The sequence below is a fragment of the Penicillium brevicompactum genome, assembly GCF_028827555.1.
Source record: "Penicillium brevicompactum strain IBT 35665 chromosome Unknown utg000002l_segment0_segment0, whole genome shotgun sequence".
In the NCBI taxonomy this organism is placed as follows: Eukaryota; Fungi; Ascomycota; class Eurotiomycetes; order Eurotiales; family Aspergillaceae; genus Penicillium; species Penicillium brevicompactum.
This window is the reverse complement of record NW_026623205.1, coordinates 2,765,711-2,783,998: the sequence shown is the minus strand read 5'-3', so window position 1 is coordinate 2,783,998 and position 18,288 is coordinate 2,765,711. Positions and strand designations below refer to the sequence as shown.

Below are 18,288 nucleotides of genomic sequence, written 5' to 3'. Positions count from 1 at the left end.
TTCGACTGAAAGGCCGAATCAGGGGGGTCCATGCATCGGATATTGTCGAGCCGAATTAGAGCTAAAGACAAGCCACCCGCTTCGTTTATGAGCGAACCAGTCTCTTAACCGGAACGTTAAAGGGCCGGGGAGGTCAAGGCTGTCTGTAACCCACAGTCGATGCGAGAAGTGCGAGGAATGCGAGAACGAGAGCCAAATCCAGCGATCCTTTCCCGAAAAGGCAATTCTTCAATGGTTTTTGTTCCGTCCAGGATCCACTTGGATGATGCACCTGGGCACCTGGGCATTGTTAAAGTACGTAGTGTACTCCGTGTTGTCAATGCAAAAGGCCTGAATAGTTCATACTAGGCCTTCAGAGCATTTTCAAATCTTCTCGTGAAACCAGAGTTTTGACATAGCTAACGCCACAACGCCACAGCCCCGGAGGATTTGACCTCTCTGTATTTCGTACACAACACCCTTGCAAGCCCCGAGGTCCACCAGAGGCCCATGACCCAGCATTAAGGAGCCATTCAGACACGGCAAGAGATTGTGCGTGTGTTCATTGGTGTGCTGTCACACTATTCTTCCAGGGTTGTCTACTCCGTATGCAACAAAAATGTCTGATTCAGGCTAGCCCTTCCGGGCCCCCACAAAGATGGAGATGTGGTCTGATACTGCCGAGATCTCAGCGGCACACGGAAAGCCTCTGAGAAATAAGGTGATGGTCATTTCCAATCGAGTGGGGCTCGGATGTAATCTTGCCGGCTTCAGATCCAACCTTGGAATCTCTGCCTTCTCATCAGTAAGCCGACATCGGCTATGGCGAGTCATTTGAGACGCATGATGCTCGGACTCATACTGAGTCAGACTGAGTCATTGATGGTCATGGAAGATCACATCTATTGTCTTGCTTGTGAGCACGGAGACAGCTTTTGTACAGAGCGCAACCTTAGACATGTTAAAGTGTAGCGGAAGTCCCGCTACCCGAAGGAAATCCTGGGTGGAGTAGATCTATATCTCCCATCCTTACTCTTTGGGGGTATTTTGGACGTGTTTCTAGGTATCACTTTGACAACTGCTCCGTACTCTAATATTACTTAGTATCACTTCACTTCATTCAAGAAGTCCATGTACATATTCATATATACTAAAGTTATACTGATTCCATGGATGCCAAGACCCCGCATTCAGCGTGCTCATGTGCCTTTCTTCCCCGCTAAGTCGCCTTCGCAACCTTAGAACTTCCCTTACCCCTTGCACATATCCCTTGATCACTTCTACTTCACATTCAACATGGGAGACTGCGGCGTCACTGCTCCGCCTTTACACACCGCGCCCATCGACCATCCACCGCAGTCCGCGGCATCCTCCAATGAGATCTCCATCCTGATAACGGGCTTCGGAGTAAGCAATCTTCACTTCTCTAGTCAAACACCAGGTAACCCGGAACTTCTACGTAGCCCTTCAAAACCAACCTCGTCAACGCCTCATATTTAATCGCCTCATCTCTCCCGCCATCATTCGCCTTCTCCTCACCCGATAAAGCCGATTCGCGCCGAGTCTCGATCCATGTGCACCCGACTCCAATTGCCGTGGCATATGCCACCGTGCGAGAGAGCATGCCCCTAATACTGGAAGAGTTCGCAGCCTCCAATGGCGGCCGAAGGCCCGATCTGATCATGCATATTGGGATCGCATCGCCGCGACCTTACTATTCCGTGGAAACACTAGCACACCGCGATGACTACATTATCACCGACGTCGAAGGCCGTGGTGGCTGGGAGGATGGCGAGAAGCTATGGAGAGAATTGGGTCTCCCTGCGGTGCTCATACCCGGTCGTGCCTCGGAGGACCCGTCTGCTGCATCGTCGTATCAGCCCGACGAGCACTTCCTAGATGTGTGGCGCTCGTTTGCTCCCAATTCAGATCTTAGGATTTCAAAGGATGCAGGGCACTACCTGTGTGACTTTATTTTCTACACCAGTTTGTCGCTGGCTTTGCAGAAGGGTCATGATCGGAATGTACTTTTCCTTCATGTTCCTGGGGCCGCTGAGGATGCGGATATTGAACAAGGGAGGGTGGTGGCACTTGCTTTGATCAAGTCAATGGTTGCTTGCTGGATTGATAAGAAGCATGCAGTATAATTGGTCGTGGGAAGGCTACGAATCTCTTTTTGAACAGTTTTTGAAGCAGCATTTGAACTGATATTTTGAGCCCTCAGATAGTAACTACAACGCATAATAAATTGAATCCATGTACATATTAACAAACACCAAATGGCATTTAAGTTGATTCACAATATGGGATTACATATCCAAGGTTCCAAGGTTGATCCCAGAGTGAAAGTCTCACAATGGGTTTGACTGCTTAGTAGACAACTCCCACGAGTACTACCACTTTGTTACTTGACATGGTTTTGTCGCTGATCGTACTCAGCCTGTATCGTACTGTGCTTGAAGAAGTGCACTTACCTAGGCACCGTGTGTAGCATGGTACTCGCCTCTATCAAACAAAGAGCGTGAACGAAATGCAAATGGTATAGGTTAGACTTGGTCTTGAAGCTGATCTCTGGAAGTAGATTCAAAGCGAGATAGATGTCAACGGAGAATAGGATTAAGAACTCAGACGAAAGTAAGAGCGAGATTTCAAGGAATTTGCGATGCAAATCTCAGGTTGAAGCTGTTCGGGTTGAGCAAAAGTACTCATTCAAAGACCTCTTACTGAAGCTCATAAAAATGGATCAAAGGTAGGCCATGAGAAGACGATCTGTTTCTCTTTTCCCCTGTATTGGTCTATTTGATACCCGTTGTAGTTCAAGACCACAACCCTCGCACCATCCAATCGAAAAGGGCACTCTTTTTAAATCATCAGCACCTAGATCTCGACAAATCTAAAATCCAGCCATATAACGATGATCATTAGTCTCCTCCAAGACCTCCAACCTCATTCCCACCCCAATAACCCCCTCATTCCGCGGCGCACTCAGCATTCCAAAGCAAGGCTTGAACTTGATCCCCTCATCAACCCTCCGATACGACACCAGCATATCCCAAGGCTGCTTCTTATGCTTAATCGCCGTACTCGGCTCCACATTCGGCACCTGACAGCGCGCACACCGAGCAACAATATCCAAATCCAGCGGCTTCTCCAGCTCAGATCCAGAACCTGATGCACCCGTGATCCGCACTAACTTCCACGAATCCTCACTCCACGCCTTCCCACCACGAACAACGATATTCGGTCGGAACCGCTCAACAGTAATCGGATCCACACCTTTCTGCTCCAGGCGCTTATTAAGCTCATGCAGGGAGCTCTCCGATGCAATGAGCACGGGATGAACATCCGGGAACCCCGTTGTCTGAACACGACCCAGAACACTAGGGTCTCCGTTACCTTTTAGCACACGCGGCGTGGGACCCTTGTAGACAAGTGCGACCTCACGACCCAGGAATCCCGAAAAGGGCGCGTTGATCGCTTCACTGTAGCGGTATCCGTCTGTATCAACATCCCAGATGCAGACGGGGCCGAGGGAGGTATTTTCAGCGAGCCAGTCCGGGGATGGGTGGGATGGGATGGAAATCTTGTGCAATTCAGCTTCCATATCCTGGCTCTTGGGAATTGTAATGATTAATTCATGGCCATCTGGACTTAGTGCTGTGCCGATGCGGGTCATGTTCGGGATTTGGCGGATGGTCAAGAATTCGTTTGTGGATGAGTCTATGAGCATCCAGCGACGGTCGAGGTCGAGACCGTGGCTTTTCAAAACTGTTTGGGTGACTTCGAGGCCTCGGCATGATTTAATGGGATACATGCGTAGCGAGGTTATCTCGCTTGATTGTTTGCGAGGCCATTTGAGGAACTTGTGAATTGGGTTGGCAGGTCTGAAGCGAGGGATCAGAATTGGAATGAGAAGGAGTAGGAGTAGGGTTATTGCTGAAACTGTGTAGGAATCCATGTTTGTAAGCGAGAGATGAGGAGAGTAGGAAACTAAAGATCGAAAGTGTCAGAAGTATAGACAAGCTAACATTTGCTCACGTGCCAAGCTATTCCAGATGGAGACCAAAAATCTCATTTCAACTTTGGAACTTTTGAATAAACATGATATTGACATAAGATAGACTAACATTTGCTCTATACAATGCAATTGGCTTTTTCTCACTTCAATTGCTTACTGGCAGAGACACACCAGTTGTTCCACTCGGAGAAGAATGAAGGCTGCACATGGCACTTGGTGCTCATAAGCTGATCCTTGCGAGTAGCAGCGTAGACATCCACCACACCCGCAATAGCATCCTTATCATGAGCAACGAGAACCTTAGTGACGAGCAAACTAGCCTGACTACAGGCATTCGCATGTCCCATAGGTCCACTGTGACTCGCCTCCTTGTGAACAGACTTCAAAAGCTCCCAAAGCGCATCAACTTGTTCCTGGTCCTCGAGCTTAGGCAAAGAATTGCCCTTGCAGGCCTTTGTGTATTCGCGAAGGACATTGTTTGCCTTGGTCGCGACTTGCTTCACGCTTGAGCGGCGCGAGAGGCGTAGGAGAGGAAGGAGAAGGTCGAGCGCCAACAGACGGGAGTGGCTCTTTTTCACAAAGATCTCAAGGAGATCCAGAACACGGTTCTTGAAGTTGACCATGTTCTCACGGGCGTCTTTCTTGTCTTTGCGTTGCGATGATTGTTGCTGACGTGCCTTGAATACTTGGACCAGCTTGTCGTCGAGCTCGTCCATTTCGTCGTCGTTCATGTCTGCGTCGGAATCTTCACCTTCGCCGTCGGCGCCGTGTTGGCCAAGGGCTTCGGCTAATTTAGCTTCGAAGGCGGCAACTTCTAGTGCGTTTTCTTCGTCTTCTTCTTCTTCCTCTTCCTCGTCATCGTCTGAGTCGGATTCGGACTTGTCATCACCTGCCTCGACGACCTCGACATCGCTGTCGAGTTCATCCTCATCAACATCCATCATCTCGGCATCAGAGCCTTCCTCTTCATCGCCCTCGCCCTCGTCCTCGTCGAACATCTCTTGTTGTCCAGCCAGACTCTCCTTGGCTTCGAGGATCTGTTTCAAGTTAGTAAACAAACGGGGTAAAGATACTTGGGAAACTGCGCAACTTACTGAGATCAAGGACTCCAGACCATTCTCGGTGATTTGGTTGGCAAATGCGCCAAAGACTTGCTCACTCATACGACGGAAGAGCTGTGATTGCTTAGATGCGAAACTGAGAAGGATCTCAACAAGCGCATCAGATGCGTCGCCGGCATCTTCCTTGGACTCCTTGTCGCCAAGGAATTTGGTGGTGCAGAACTCAAGCTCATCCAGCATGGAAACTGCGTCGGCATCTCCGTTGTATACTTGCATAAGAGTCAAGGAGTAAAGCAGCTTGAACGCAGCCATGCCCTTTTCCTTCTTTTCCTGTGTCCTTGTTAGCATATGCACTTGAAACGCTCGAAATGATGGCTGCATGGTACCTTTGAAGCAAGCTTCTTGAGAGATTTGAAAGCAGCCTTGACAGACTCCTGCAGCTTATCATCGATTTCGATGATGAATTTTCCGAATTCGCCAGACTTCGCCGCATCGCGAATCTGCTTCACCACCGCATAGGGGAGAGTAGCGGCGAATTTCTGGTTAGAGATGAGACTGTTCAGGCAAGAGTTGATGCGGTTGCGCAGCATCTCTTGCGTCGCAGACGAGAGGGCAGGTTCTGGGGCAGATGAGCCCTTGGCGGTATTATTGAAGTATGCGAAGCGCACGAAGATAGACAAGATCTGCTCAAGGCTAGCTTGGAGATCTTCGGCATCATCTTCGGCGGCAGATGCCTTTGAGCGCACGATTGAGAGCAGAAGACCAGCAACGAACTGGCGGTTTGTGGCGGAGATTTTCTCCTCGGTTGATCCAGGGTTTTGGATAAGCTTTTCGAAGAAGGGAACGATCTCCTCCAGAGCTTCGTGGTTGGCCTCGGCCACGATCTTCTCGACGGTCTTGGTCTTGGTGGCCTGGTCGAAGTTGAGTGTGCCGCTGGTTCCCATCAAGCCACGAATAGCCACTGCTGCGAATGAGGGCTCCTTGGCAACGCGGGCCTGGATGGCCTTGGCTGTCTTGACGGCCATGCGGTGGAGGTATCGGTCCTCGACAGCAAGTTGGTTGACCAGACAGCGCATGAGGTTCTTTGTGAAGGTTTGGGAGGCCTGCTGGGCAGCGCCATCGTTGATGAGTCTAGAGAAAAGAAGGAAACCCCAGTACTTGCGCTCTTCGGATGAGGCAGCAGCAAAAAGTCCATCTAAACATCGCTTGTCAGTTCACAGTTTCCCCGGAAAATAGTATATTGGCGCGAATACTCACTGTCCACAACCTCGGTCCAGAAATCAGCAAAGCTCATGCGAGACTTCTTCGACTTCTCCTTCGACTCAGAGCTAGTCCGCAACATAACAGCTTCCCAAGCGAAGTGCAGCTTGGAGTTCCAGACACCAGAAGACTTCGCGGTATTCGTCTTGTTCTCGCTCTCACTTGCGCCCGCGCCGGACTCCTTCATGATCTTCGACAGACTGCTGCGCTCCTTGGTGTCGAGGGGATCGTCGTGCTTCCAGACCTTGCTGGGGAAGGTAGCTTCGGGGAACATGTCCTTCGCGGCCAACCAGATAGAGATACCCTCGGGCGACCGAGCGAGGTCGTGCGAGCAGAGACGTTCCAACGCAGCCTCGATGTACTTGTTATCCATCTTGCGGGCGGCTAAGTCATACACGCACTGGTATACGATCCAGCCACACTCCTCGCGGATCCATGGTTTCTTCTGTGCGAGATCGAAAATGAGGTCGATGACTTGTGTCCAGTGCTCGAAGGGGACGGTGGACTGGAAAAGGACGGAAGACTTGATAACGGCTTCGGCACCAAATAGCCGACCGAAAAGATGATCGCGTTGTTCCTGTGAGCAGAAAGAGGTTCAATTAGCGCCATGCGATCAATAACCAAAGCATCGGGACCACCAACCTGTCCAGATTCACTACCGGAGGAGTTCGACTGAGCCTCCCACAATTTAAGGGCATCGGCGAAGCTGAATCGTTCAGTCTCCCTTGGTACAGTGAAGACTTGTGTAAGGATCTCGGTCAAGGCGATCGAGAAGCCGATGCGAGCTGCTTTGCGGCTGCTGCAGAGACCACGGAAGAGTCTCGCTAGCACCTTTTTAATTTTCTCATCGGCGGGGTCTTGGTCCGGGGTGAATTGGGATACAAGCCCCGAAGCGGCCTTCAGTCGGATCTCATCTTTTTCGCTGGCGAGGTCTTCGTAAAGCTCCACCAGCTTCACGTCGACATTGTGAGGTTCGCGACGGCGCTTGAAACCCATGGCGGGGGAATATGTGGTGACGAGTAGCGGTGATGTTGGATTTAGCAAATTGTCCGCTCTCAGGTCGTGACAATAGTGATCTACTGACCAAAAGCACGTTCAAGACTCCTTGCGGCCGTTGAAGTCTCTCAGAAAAATCTATGCTTTAGCCGTATTCGGACTAGTGTGGGTCGATAAGCTGATAAGGATTTGTATGCTTCCAAGGTTCGCCTCGGGTTTACGATGTTGGGATGCTGGTCGCATTGGTTTTGCCTAGTTGAATCTGGGGCTAAGGTTGAGGCAAAGGCGTGTGAATTGCCAATTCTCTGTCTTATACCTATGGAGAAGTGTGAGCATCAATTGACCGCATCGGGGGCTTGAATTGTTCCCAAGTACCCGGGTGCTACTCAGTATATACTTCCGAACACCGCACCAAAATTCAATGTCTGCTCTCACTACTCTCCAGCTACCCAGAATGATATCACTAACCGTGGAAGGCCTTAGAACCTTGAAAAACTTGGAACTCTTCAAGTCACATTTGCACAGCTATGGATCATAACTACGATTGTAGCCAGAATGAGAATACCTATCAAAAAAAGCAAATCTTAGTCCCGAGGTCTCGAAGCGTTCAAAGTATGACCCCTGGAAGGCGCAGGAAACACATCCATGGACGCGCAAATAAAGGCAAACGAATCGGGCACCCAAGCATACCGTCATTTCAATAGACCCAAGACATGTACACCGTATGGAGAATGCGTAATTGAAGCTGTCAAAGAGAACGGAATACCACGAAGGTCCGAACTGAGATTTTTCAGGGGCTAATGACGAATCGCAAAAACGAGACCGTGTGCTGGAGTTCCAGACGCTGAACTATTGTCTGTTGTCAAGTGCAACCGGGAGGATTCCATCTATTTATATTAGAGCAGTGCGCCCGACGGTTCCACGAGAAACTGGCCCATCTATGGCTCACAAAATATATAGATAGAGAACTCCATTGCATGATACCAGTATGGAGCAGAGGTGTCAATATGCAGGAACTATGTACTATGGAGTATGAAATCGGAGTCTGCAATGCACTGTAGAAAGTATATGGAGTACTCCATGTATGTATGTGGGCAAAATTACCTCTGTGTCAGAACTGATGTGTTGGAAGAGTGTGGGGACCTGCATGGACTTAAGTAGTTTTGGAGCTTAATTGAGTCGTGCGGATGACATGTGGGAGCGGATTTCGTGCGAAGCCGCGTTTGAAGTAGACAGATGGGTCTCGGAGTGATAATGTATGGAGTCTGGCAGTGATGTGGAGTTGAGTGGCCGGGCAACCGTTGTGATAGATGAGTTTCAGGGGCTGCAGCTGTCACCTCACATCCGACTGATGGAGAGAGTGCAGACAGTTTGAGGCTAAATTTGAGTTGTGGACTAGTTGGATTGGGTAGCATACTGGTGTGTTGGATGAGTACTCTGTACGGAGTATACTTGGATTACTTTGGAGAGATCGAAGCATATGCGGAGTACTTCCGTATGGGGTATGAGGGTTGCTCAGGGCAAACGAGGCTACGGGGCGGAGCTGAACGAAAAGTGAAAAATCCACCTTGTACGGAGTACTCCGTAGTACACAGGTGATCATGATTGCAATTTCCATCGCATGTTGAATGTCATAAAAAAGAAAAGATATTGGATAGTGTGATGTGCTAGGCAATAAAGTGACAAGAAAGTACTCCGTGCTCCGTATGGGCGGCGGCTAAAAGTTGGATCTATCACTGGAGCGAACACAGGCCAAGATCGGAGCTGGGTGATACGGGGGAGCTCCAGCTTCCAGATGGGGGAGTGGAGAGTCGCTAAGAGTGAATAGCATCATGCTAAGGAAGCTAGTTAGGAGGCTGACAGGCACGCAGCCGATGAGGCGCCGCATAAATGGCAGCCCGGGGAGTTCAATAGCGGTGCAGATCGGTGTGAGTCGGAAGAATAGTAGACGGGAAATGAGAGGGTACGGAGTACGGAGTATGAGTATTTCGACTCAATACCATACAGTCGTGATACCAAAAAACATTCTGAAGAATCTTGTTCTGGAAGTCTTTGATGTCATCCCACGATCACGGGACAACGCATAACTTGAAGGTTTGGCGTTTGTTTACATTTCATGAAACCTGCGCGTCGACAAAACAAAAACCCTGTAGATCTGACATCATTGGATGGAAGACCTGAGACGGAGGGGAAAAAGGTCTAGATGCAGCACACACGAGTGTGTGATGAACCCCGCAGCATGTCGGCTGGAGACCGGATACCACTGGCTCGTCGCATACAATTGACGCATCACATCAGACCCCACTTGAGCTAGCATGGCGCAGTGGAGGGGATCGGGGCGACCGACTTGCATTGTCGAATGGTCAGGCCGCCAGGCCCGGGAGTTCAGTTGCCTGAGGGAGAACATCAGCCACGTTCCGACGCGGCTAGGAGTCCGAATATCAAATCGTCAACATCGCAACGGATCACAGCCGCGTCGAAGTACTCCGTACCGCCCGGTCGCAAGCTTCACGCCTAGGCCAAACAGATCAACGTCATGAATTGCAGCTTATCAGGTTTAACAGCAGTGCACGGTGCACTCTATTATATTGAGTGCATGACGTAGACTCACGGGCCAAGGCCCGGAACGAAGTCGCCATATTGATCCTGCTCACCGCATTGTTGACATCGTGCAACGGAGGCCCTGCCAGGGCTGCATAGAGACATGGCCAATAACGAGGATGAGCCCTGGAGCTCGGGTTATCGGACGGTCTGGGATGACCGACGCCCCGGTCGTTTCAAGACGCCCAGAATAGCACCGTGGGGTGCAGGAGTTAGTCGGAGCCGGATATCCACTGTGAGTGGTCAATGGGAGCCGACTCCAGCGACTAGTAGTTTCATATAACCAAAGAGCCGCCTAGAGGTGAGTGGCGAACCTGAAGGTGTTCCTGGGTTAATGTCGCGTGCAATATCCAGGATCTGAGTTTATCTGCCCACAAGATCTGGAGGTGATTATCACGTTTGTCCGCCCATACCCTTTGCGGTATACATGGTGCAAACAGATACTCCGTACCGTTGTCGCACCGACCCGACCCACGATAGTTGCCCTGGGAGTTCGCATTGGGCATGGTTGCTCGCGGCAAAGTCCGACCAGTGACGTCGTTCCGTGAAGGCATTCGGAAGCCTGTATGAAACGGTCAAAATGCCCTGGGATGCCCTTCCATCGTCGCTGAGGTGATTCCAAGTCACGAATTCAGATACCCGGACGACGAAGTCAGGACTTAGGAAGGTTTCAATAGACTTAAGCAAATAAAACCAGCGAAGGGGGCATTGGAAGGGATGCGCGACATTGACGCGGGCCCTTGATCAGCAAGAATGCGGGTGCAAGTAAGGGCAGCACGGGTATGTATGGGGAGACAGCAATATCGTCCAAGATCTCTCCAGAGATAATCATTCCTTACTCGATACTACGTGCCATGGATTAAGCGTATAGTAGGCCTGGGGTTCAGGTACCCGGACTATGTACGATATCTAGCATTGTACGATGTGCGATCTTCGAGGTAGTAGTAGGCGGAAGATTCCACGCAGAGGATCAGCTTCGACATCGCCTAACCGGGGCGAATGTTAATTGCGAACTCTCTCGGAGATGACGAGATCTTTAGAACTTGATCTTAGACGGGCCAATCACCATCTCGGTAAACCATTCCAGCGCAATTGAATGTGATCATGGGCCCTCTTTTTCCCTCTCTTATCGGATCCTCTAGTGAGGCTAGCGCTCTTTCTCGCTAGGGGATCATCGCATCGCGACCATGGCTTTGGCGAGGTCTAAGGTCCAAGGTATGGGGTATGGGGATGGGGATGGGGATAAGGGACCGTGGGTGACGTTCGAGCGGCAAAGTAGGAGAACAAGCTCTTTGCAATTTTTCAATCCCTTGCCTCACGATCGCAATCACTTGCAGCTGCATCCAAAGGTAAAGCTCTGATTTTTCCGAAGTGGAACGGAAGTGGAGAATCTCGTTAGACTCGATCTGACTCCGTTTTTTCAGCTCACCTGTTCCTCTGACGGCACACACGGGATGTTGAAACCGAGAGAGAAAAGTTTTCTCTTTTTAACCAGTCATGTACTCCATACTTGTACTCAGTACCGGAGATACGGTGGGTACAGAACGGAAACTATACGGAAGAACCATGGAAGAGAGATGGAATAGCGTAGTTTTCCCTTGAACTCTCGACGTACATGCATATATAGTTCAAAGACATACGCTCCCTATAGCGAGCAGGGGGAAGAAATTGCGTCCAACCATATGCCAAGCTTCCATCTTTGGGAATTGGGAAATACAGAAGGGGAAATCAGGAAAATCGGAGGGAAAATCAGCGAATGTGCTGTGATAGGCGCTGGGTTGCTGCGGCAAGGGAGCCCCGGCAACCGGGGCCAAAATGGTATTCGGCCCCTAGCCAGAGCATGGGATTATCTTTTACTCTCTCCATCTTTGCATACCGAAGATCGTTCTGCATTTAATTCCTTAATTTATTAATTCATTTTATTCTAAATTCTATCTAGCATTGAAAATTAAAGAGTAATAAAAAAAAAGAAAAAGAAGTAGAATATCCTAATTTGGTCATGTAATTACCATACCATGAAGTATGTCTCTCTCTACAAGCAAAACCCTAGGAAGTACGGATTATCCTCGTAACTTCCAATCTTACAGTCTCACTTCTGCGAATGAGCTAGTTCTCACGTCAAATTCCCATTAAACCACAGATTACCATAATTACGTTGCCGTACAGTACTGGTGATCCTCCCCACCTGCGTTGCCCATTGCAACAAGACCATCCCTTCAGCTTCAGTTCTTTCTTCAAACCGCTTAGTTCCTGCTTCTCTTTCTCTCTCTTTATTCATATCCTGTCGACATTCCGCAACCTCTCGACTTTCTGTTCCAACTCAGGTTTGCTTGCCTTCGACTATTGCGACTATTTCGACCCCAATTCGACTCTATTGTTGGACTTCCCCTCAGTCCTGCAGCACCCACGAGCTTCCCCGACCCCTCCAATCGCCGACGTACAACTCGACCCCAAAATACCTGCGATATCCCCGATTTTCGTGTCATGGCCCTTTAACTACTTCCTGCGCATTTTCGACTCTTTGCTGTGGAGGGTCTACGGAATTTTTTTTTCTTCGGGTGGACTGGTTGTCACGGAGATCGTGGGGACCCATAACGTTGAAATTGCAAACGTGGAGACAGAACCTTTTTCGAGAGTCAACTTTTTTCGGACCTCAGTGTAGGACCTAGCGCTGGGTAGACCTCTGTGACCAGGACTTGGTTTATCCCAATTGTACCACGTTCGTCGGTCCGGTTGCAATTGGAGTCTCTCACCATGGAACACTCTTCACCTCTCGCTGCTATGCAGCCTCCGTCAGTTATGTTCGGTCATTGTTTCCGTTCAGATGCCCCGTCATACTCGTTGCACACAATGTCTGGATTTGGTGGGAACCCGTTCAACTTTAAGGACCTGTCAATGAAGAAGTCCAGTTCGGACTACTTCAACATGAAGCCCGTTCGTGGATCCTCACCTACTGCTAGTTTGGCTGCAGATCTCTCGCAGAATTTCCATATTGATCAAAGGTATGTGCTTGTTGGATTGGGTTCTTTGACCGGTTTCAAACCCCAAAGAACAAAGCCAGTACTAACTCTATATTTAGTCCCCAATTAACCACACCCCGGCGGTCTTTGTTCACGGCCAACATGCTTGGTCAAGCCAATGGTAATGGTAAGGCATTGCCATGGTCCTTGAAGAAGAGAGTTTGCTAACGGCTATATAGATGAGATGATGACCACTCCTCCGCTCCCATCGTCTTCGCCTGCTCCAGCTATGGATTTTATGGAAATGTCACCTCTGCCCCACAAGAAGCCAGCATTCGTTGTCACTGCTGAGATTGAACTTCAATCGCCTACACCTGAGTGCAGCCCTATGGTTTCACCTCTCGCTTCTCCGGTCCCGAGTCCTCTTCAGGCATCTCCGATGGAGTCTCCACTATGCCAGCCTGAGTAAGTACTAGTATGAGATAAAAGGTCAGCGATCCAAGCTAACGTGACCAGACGTAAACGTCCTACTTTCCTGCGCCCTAGTCTGGCCAGGAGCAAGGCCCAATCGTTCCAACTTGGTATGACTCGCCCGGCACCAGAAAGCAAGGCACCCCCCTTCCGGTTTGGTACCGGAACCAAGACTTCCCTCAGCACTTCTACTTCGTTGGAAGATATGTTCGGTGACTCACCTCCCCACGAGCGTCCTGTCTCCCGCAACAGCTCTTCGGATCGTCTGGCACCTCCCCGCCTGCGACCACCTTTCCATGCCCGTACTAGCGGTTCACCCGCACCCAGCTCGATCCGCAAGCCCTCTCATCCCTTGATGCGCCCCCGCAAGCAATGTCGGAGATCATTAAGCATGTTTGAGCACCCAGCAGACGTTATTGCCGATAAAGAGGCCAAGGTAGCGACAAATACACCCGTCCAGTCCATTGGTGACATTCAGAGTCCGCCCAGCATGAAGCTGCCTCACTTCATCCCTGAGGACCGTGCGGACTCACTGCCTCGCATCGACAAGAGCACTCTGCTGCAGCTCATGGATGGTCAGTTCAATGACCAATTCGACAACATCCTGATCATCGACTGCCGCTTCGAGTACGAGTATGAGGGTGGCCACATCAACGGGGCCGTCAACTTCAACGATAAAGATCGTCTCGCCAGTGAACTCTTCAATGCCCCCCAATCTCGCACCGCCCTGGTTCTTCACTGTGAATACTCCGCTCACCGCGCCCCTATCATGGCCAAGTACCTCCGTCACCAGGACCGTGCCATCAATGTCGATACATACCCCAACCTTACATACCCCGACATGTACATCCTCGACGGTGGATATAGCTCATTCTTCTCCGAGCACCGTTCTCTTTGCTTCCCTCAGAACTATGTCGAGATGGCTGACAAGGAGCACGAATTCGCCTGCGAGCGTGGGCTTGGCAAGGTCAAGCAGCGCTCTAAGCTGAACCGTGCACAGACCTTCGCCTTTGGTGAACACTCACCTCAGATGGAAGACAGCCCAACTGGTCGTTGCCGCCTTGGTGACAGCCCTAAAAACCGTTTCCTTGACTCGCCGTTCTCCGCGAGTTCCTTCTGTGCCAGCCCTGTTCCCCAACGGACCCCCGTCTCACAAAGAACACCCGGCCGCAGAATGCTTTCTTATTAAAACAAAAACTCGGCAGTTCGCTCTGTTTTGCATTTACTTTGTTTCTTTTCATTTTTCATTGTCGTTGGAGCGTGGTGTTTGGCTGATGCATCTCATGATGTTTTTACGGCGGCTTTTTTCTTCTTCATTCTTCAAGCCTTTTCTTGCTTTGCATGCTTGACTTCTCTGCATTTGCCAGACCCAAGATGGTCAGGCTTCTGTCCGCGACAGCGCTGGACTCATCCGCTTCGCATTTTCAACTCCTTGATGCATCCGTATCGTCCTCTCCTTGACGGTTCTTTCATCCCGTCCACCATTTCCTTTCCGTGGTTCCACCACTCTATGACTCGCCCACGATCAACACAGGGCTCCCAATACTCCACACCTTTCACACCGGAGTACCCTTTTCCTATGTCAATCAAATCACGACCTCGCACTCCGTGCATACGAAGACGGCCACTCGCCCGATTTCCATTTTCGATACCTCGGGGCTCCAGATACCCCATTCGAACATCTTGCCTGTACTTTGGCATCTCCTTTTCTTGAACACATTCCTTACCCTTATCGACCTTTAATCCCATTTTGGCCTTCTTTGTACAGTTTCATGGAAGATTCTTTCCTCGCTGTGCTATCATGTCTCGAGCGCGCTCTTACTAATATGCGCATTTCTGCTTTCTTCCTGTTTAATTACATCCCCTGGAATTGGTTCTTGGGGGTGAGGAGGATTGCATACCTTTTGATTGTCTCGAGACTGCAGCTGTACATACGAGGTTTCGCCGCTTATTGTCGGGAAATTCTCCCCCTGGATGTTTCCCCAGTGATTTAATGGGTTGGAATTGGGTAATCAGGAGACTCCAGTTACACATATGTTTGATTTCCTTTGTGAGAATGAAATAACTACATTCAAATCTGCCTTGCCTTGTACTCCGTAGAATGACAGTAACTATGGATGGTAGACCTGTCTGAACTGGGTCTATACTTGTTTGCCATTGCCCGGCCCAGCTGGCCCAAAGCTGTGGTGCAGAGAACCCGTTGGGGTTAGGTGCTTGAAGTATTGCTTGATGCATCAATGTTTGATTGCCAGGTGGACTGGCTCTTTCGTTTCTACTTCCTTTTTCTCGGCTCAACTCGGTCTTCCAGTCTAGCTTCGATGAGTTATCCATGGCATTAAGTAACGAGCTCGATGTACAAGTATCGTTTTGGTTTTGAGTGTCTATTGAGAAATATCACTCTCTGCAGCCGCCCAGGTGTTACCCTCTATTAGAACCTTGTCAGACAGAGGAGTCTCTGTTTGCCTTGCCAAGAGAAGCCTGGAGGTATGCTCCACCCCCAGCATTCTTGTTCAATTGTACGGGGTACGGAGTATAGTTAGCCTGGATAGAACACCGGAGGAGGGGTAGTTCAGTTCAATTCAAAAATGGCATTCTCAGAAGATGCAAGAGTATTTCCAGATTGTAGATGATAGGTATCAACATACATGTACTAGCATTGACCAGACATACTCCGGACCTGCAGATGATCGACAAACGGTGGATGTATCGTTAATGACGATGCGCGTCTGTCGTCTCCCGCGGGAATCTGATAGGCGGAGGCGGGGACGCCTATGGAGTCCCTGTCAACCCTTACTCGGCTCCCTTTTGTGTTTCATCTTTTCCTTCTTCTGTGTCCTTTGTTTCTTCTCCGAGACATTTTGCTCCTGCTCACACTCATTTAAAGACTGCGCCTTGTGGGATCCGCTGGGTCAGATATCCACTGGCTCAGATCTCACCTACACTCGTTGGCTCGATTTTTTGTGCTTCTATTTTGGTACTCTGCTGCCTGTCCCTCGCTCTAAAACCCCGTACGATCGCTATTTACAGTCATTTCACTTCGATCTGAGATCTGTGCCTTGCAACCTTGCTATACACCATCGCCCAATCGCCACATACTCGGAGTGAGACACTTAACGCTCGCCCCACTACGAACCGCGACCCGCCGTCGCATGAACTCCTCGAGTACAAGTACATTACAATTGCATCGGTGCTTTCCAGCACCTCCCTGACATACTGTGGACAGCTGCTTGATCGCTGTAATTATCGGATGATTCCTTGCGACGCACAGAGCTCATCATAATGAGTCCCGCAAACATAACGCTATGGGCGCGCGACACCACCAGCGACCTGGAGTCGATCCCGTCAACTTTCTCCAGCTGGGATAAATGTATGGCCAAATCATACTGCAAGTGAGTCTCCGACGCCGAGGGACTGATGCGCCCCATATGTGAATACATTGGCTCCCGAACTAATTTCCACAGGTGGCCAGTTATCGTCGGCATCATCGTTGGTTCGGTGATTCTTCTCGCTGTGTTGGCATGCATCTTCAATTGTCTCTGCTGCGGATACCAGTGTTGTAAATGCTGCTGTAGCTGCTGCTGTCCATCTGGAAGACGGAGAAACAAAACCCCAAAGCATTTTGATGACCCGACCTTCCATCAGCCTCCTCCGCCTGCGCCAAATCCAATCTATCAAGCGCCCCCAGCTCCTCCAGTCTATCGCGGCGCTCAGCAGACTGCGCGCTTTGATGCGCCGAAGTCACCCGCAGTCCAAGTGAATGAGGATGCTCTTCCTGAGATGCCTACGTGGGCTGGTGCCAAGGACAAGCATATCGAGGACCAGGATCACCACGAAGACGTCGAATTGGCAGCTCTGAACCCCCCAGACCGGAAGCAGGGTGCTGGTACCCCTGGCGCCGCCTATTCGGATTATTCTCCCAACCCTAGCATGGCAGGCGGCTACAGAGGCTTCGCACCGACCGACCCATACGCACGTCGGTCACCAGGCCCCGGCACCGCATTGACTCCGACCCAGGATCCATATGCGCGACGCTCGCCAGGTCCAGCGGCAGCCCTAGCCGCGACCCAAGATCCCTACGGAAGACGATCCCCAGGCCCAGGCGCCGCATTCGCCGCAGCACAGGATCCCTATGCTCGGCGATCGCCAGGCCCAGCGGCAGCCTTAGCCGCGACCCAAGATCCCTACGGAAGACGCTCGCCCGGCATCGTGCCCCCAGCAGCAGCCGTCGACCCCTATGCACGACGATCACCCGGTCCCGGACTCGCATACAGCACCCCAGACCCATATGCGCCCCGCTCACCAGGCCAGACCTCGCCCATGACCCCGCACAATCCATACGACCAGTCCTACAACGACAATTACGGCGCAGGCGCAGGTTACCACGCCGTGACCTCCCCTTCCCCCGTCGCTGGCTACAACCCTACCACGCAATACAACAACACGCCCATGGCCCTCTCCACAGAAGACCACAGCCCAACCCCAGGCTTCCAGCGCCAGCCTTCCTTCGGCTCAAGTCAATACCCACCAACCTATACATCCCAGCCTGCATACCGCGGCTATTCGCCTGGTGCTACTTCCCCTCCTCCTGCTTTCTCGGCTTCGACTACCGAGTACGCTACATATAACCCGCATAACGCTGCTACAACTCCTGAGCCGGATCATACTCGGCCCCCGAGTTTGCTGCAGAGTGGTAAAAAGCCCAATCTCAATGCCTCAAGTAACTTTTGAGTCAGCTTGAGCCTCGTAGATCGGGGATTTTTATGAACAGATGCTTTCGTTTTTCGTTTTTACTTTTCAATCTTCTGGATTTTGATACCATTCTCGGGCTGTATTTGTCTTCGTTTACTCTTACATACATACCCCTTAAGTCAAGCTTTGGCTTGGAATTGAAGACTTTTCTTTTTACCATCATGCTCTGTTATTCGGAGAAGTAAGCATGCAC

The 18,288-nt window shown here is 50.5% G+C and overlaps 6 protein-coding genes across 6 annotated transcripts; 3 read left to right on the top strand and 3 right to left on the bottom strand.

The window, feature by feature from the left end:
* Nucleotides 1-1,275: 1,275 nt before the first annotated feature.
* Nucleotides 1,276-2,126, top strand: N7506_003725 (putative pyroglutamyl peptidase type I; the record flags this gene model as incomplete). Its single annotated transcript, XM_056953020.1, has 2 exons — nt 1,276-1,386; nt 1,443-2,126. The coding sequence occupies 2 exons, from the start codon at nt 1,276-1,278 to the stop codon at nt 2,124-2,126; spliced, it is 795 nt and encodes a 264-aa protein (XP_056814712.1).
* Nucleotides 2,127-2,872: 746 nt separating this feature from the next.
* N7506_003724 (MOSC domain-containing protein) lies at nt 2,873-3,937 on the bottom strand (the record flags this gene model as incomplete). The annotated part of the gene is made up of 1 exon (XM_056953019.1): nt 2,873-3,937. The coding sequence occupies one exon, from the start codon at nt 3,935-3,937 to the stop codon at nt 2,873-2,875; it is 1,065 nt and encodes a 354-aa protein (XP_056814711.1).
* A 200-nt stretch (nt 3,938-4,137) lies between these two features.
* N7506_003723 (DNA-directed DNA polymerase POL5) lies at nt 4,138-7,314 on the bottom strand (the record flags this gene model as incomplete). Its single annotated transcript, XM_056953018.1, has 5 exons — nt 4,138-5,034; nt 5,092-5,388; nt 5,445-6,253; nt 6,316-6,895; nt 6,961-7,314. The coding sequence occupies 5 exons, from the start codon at nt 7,312-7,314 to the stop codon at nt 4,138-4,140; spliced, it is 2,937 nt and encodes a 978-aa protein (XP_056814710.1).
* Nucleotides 7,315-12,669: 5,355 nt separating this feature from the next.
* On the top strand, nt 12,670-14,535 carry nimT (putative tyrosine protein phosphatase MIH1; the record flags this gene model as incomplete). Its single annotated transcript, XM_056953017.1, has 4 exons — nt 12,670-12,917; nt 12,995-13,062; nt 13,115-13,340; nt 13,392-14,535. 4 exons carry the CDS (start codon nt 12,670-12,672, stop codon nt 14,533-14,535), a joined length of 1,686 nt encoding a protein of 561 aa, XP_056814709.1.
* A 218-nt stretch (nt 14,536-14,753) lies between these two features.
* On the bottom strand, nt 14,754-15,095 carry N7506_003721 (uncharacterized protein; the record flags this gene model as incomplete). Its single annotated transcript, XM_056953016.1, has 1 exon — nt 14,754-15,095. One exon carries the CDS (start codon nt 15,093-15,095, stop codon nt 14,754-14,756), a length of 342 nt encoding a protein of 113 aa, XP_056814708.1.
* A 1,530-nt stretch (nt 15,096-16,625) lies between these two features.
* On the top strand, nt 16,626-18,074 carry N7506_003720 (uncharacterized protein; the record flags this gene model as incomplete). Its single annotated transcript, XM_056953015.1, has 2 exons — nt 16,626-16,735; nt 16,808-18,074. 2 exons carry the CDS (start codon nt 16,626-16,628, stop codon nt 18,072-18,074), a joined length of 1,377 nt encoding a protein of 458 aa, XP_056814707.1.
* Between the last annotated feature and the right edge of the window lie 214 nt (nt 18,075-18,288).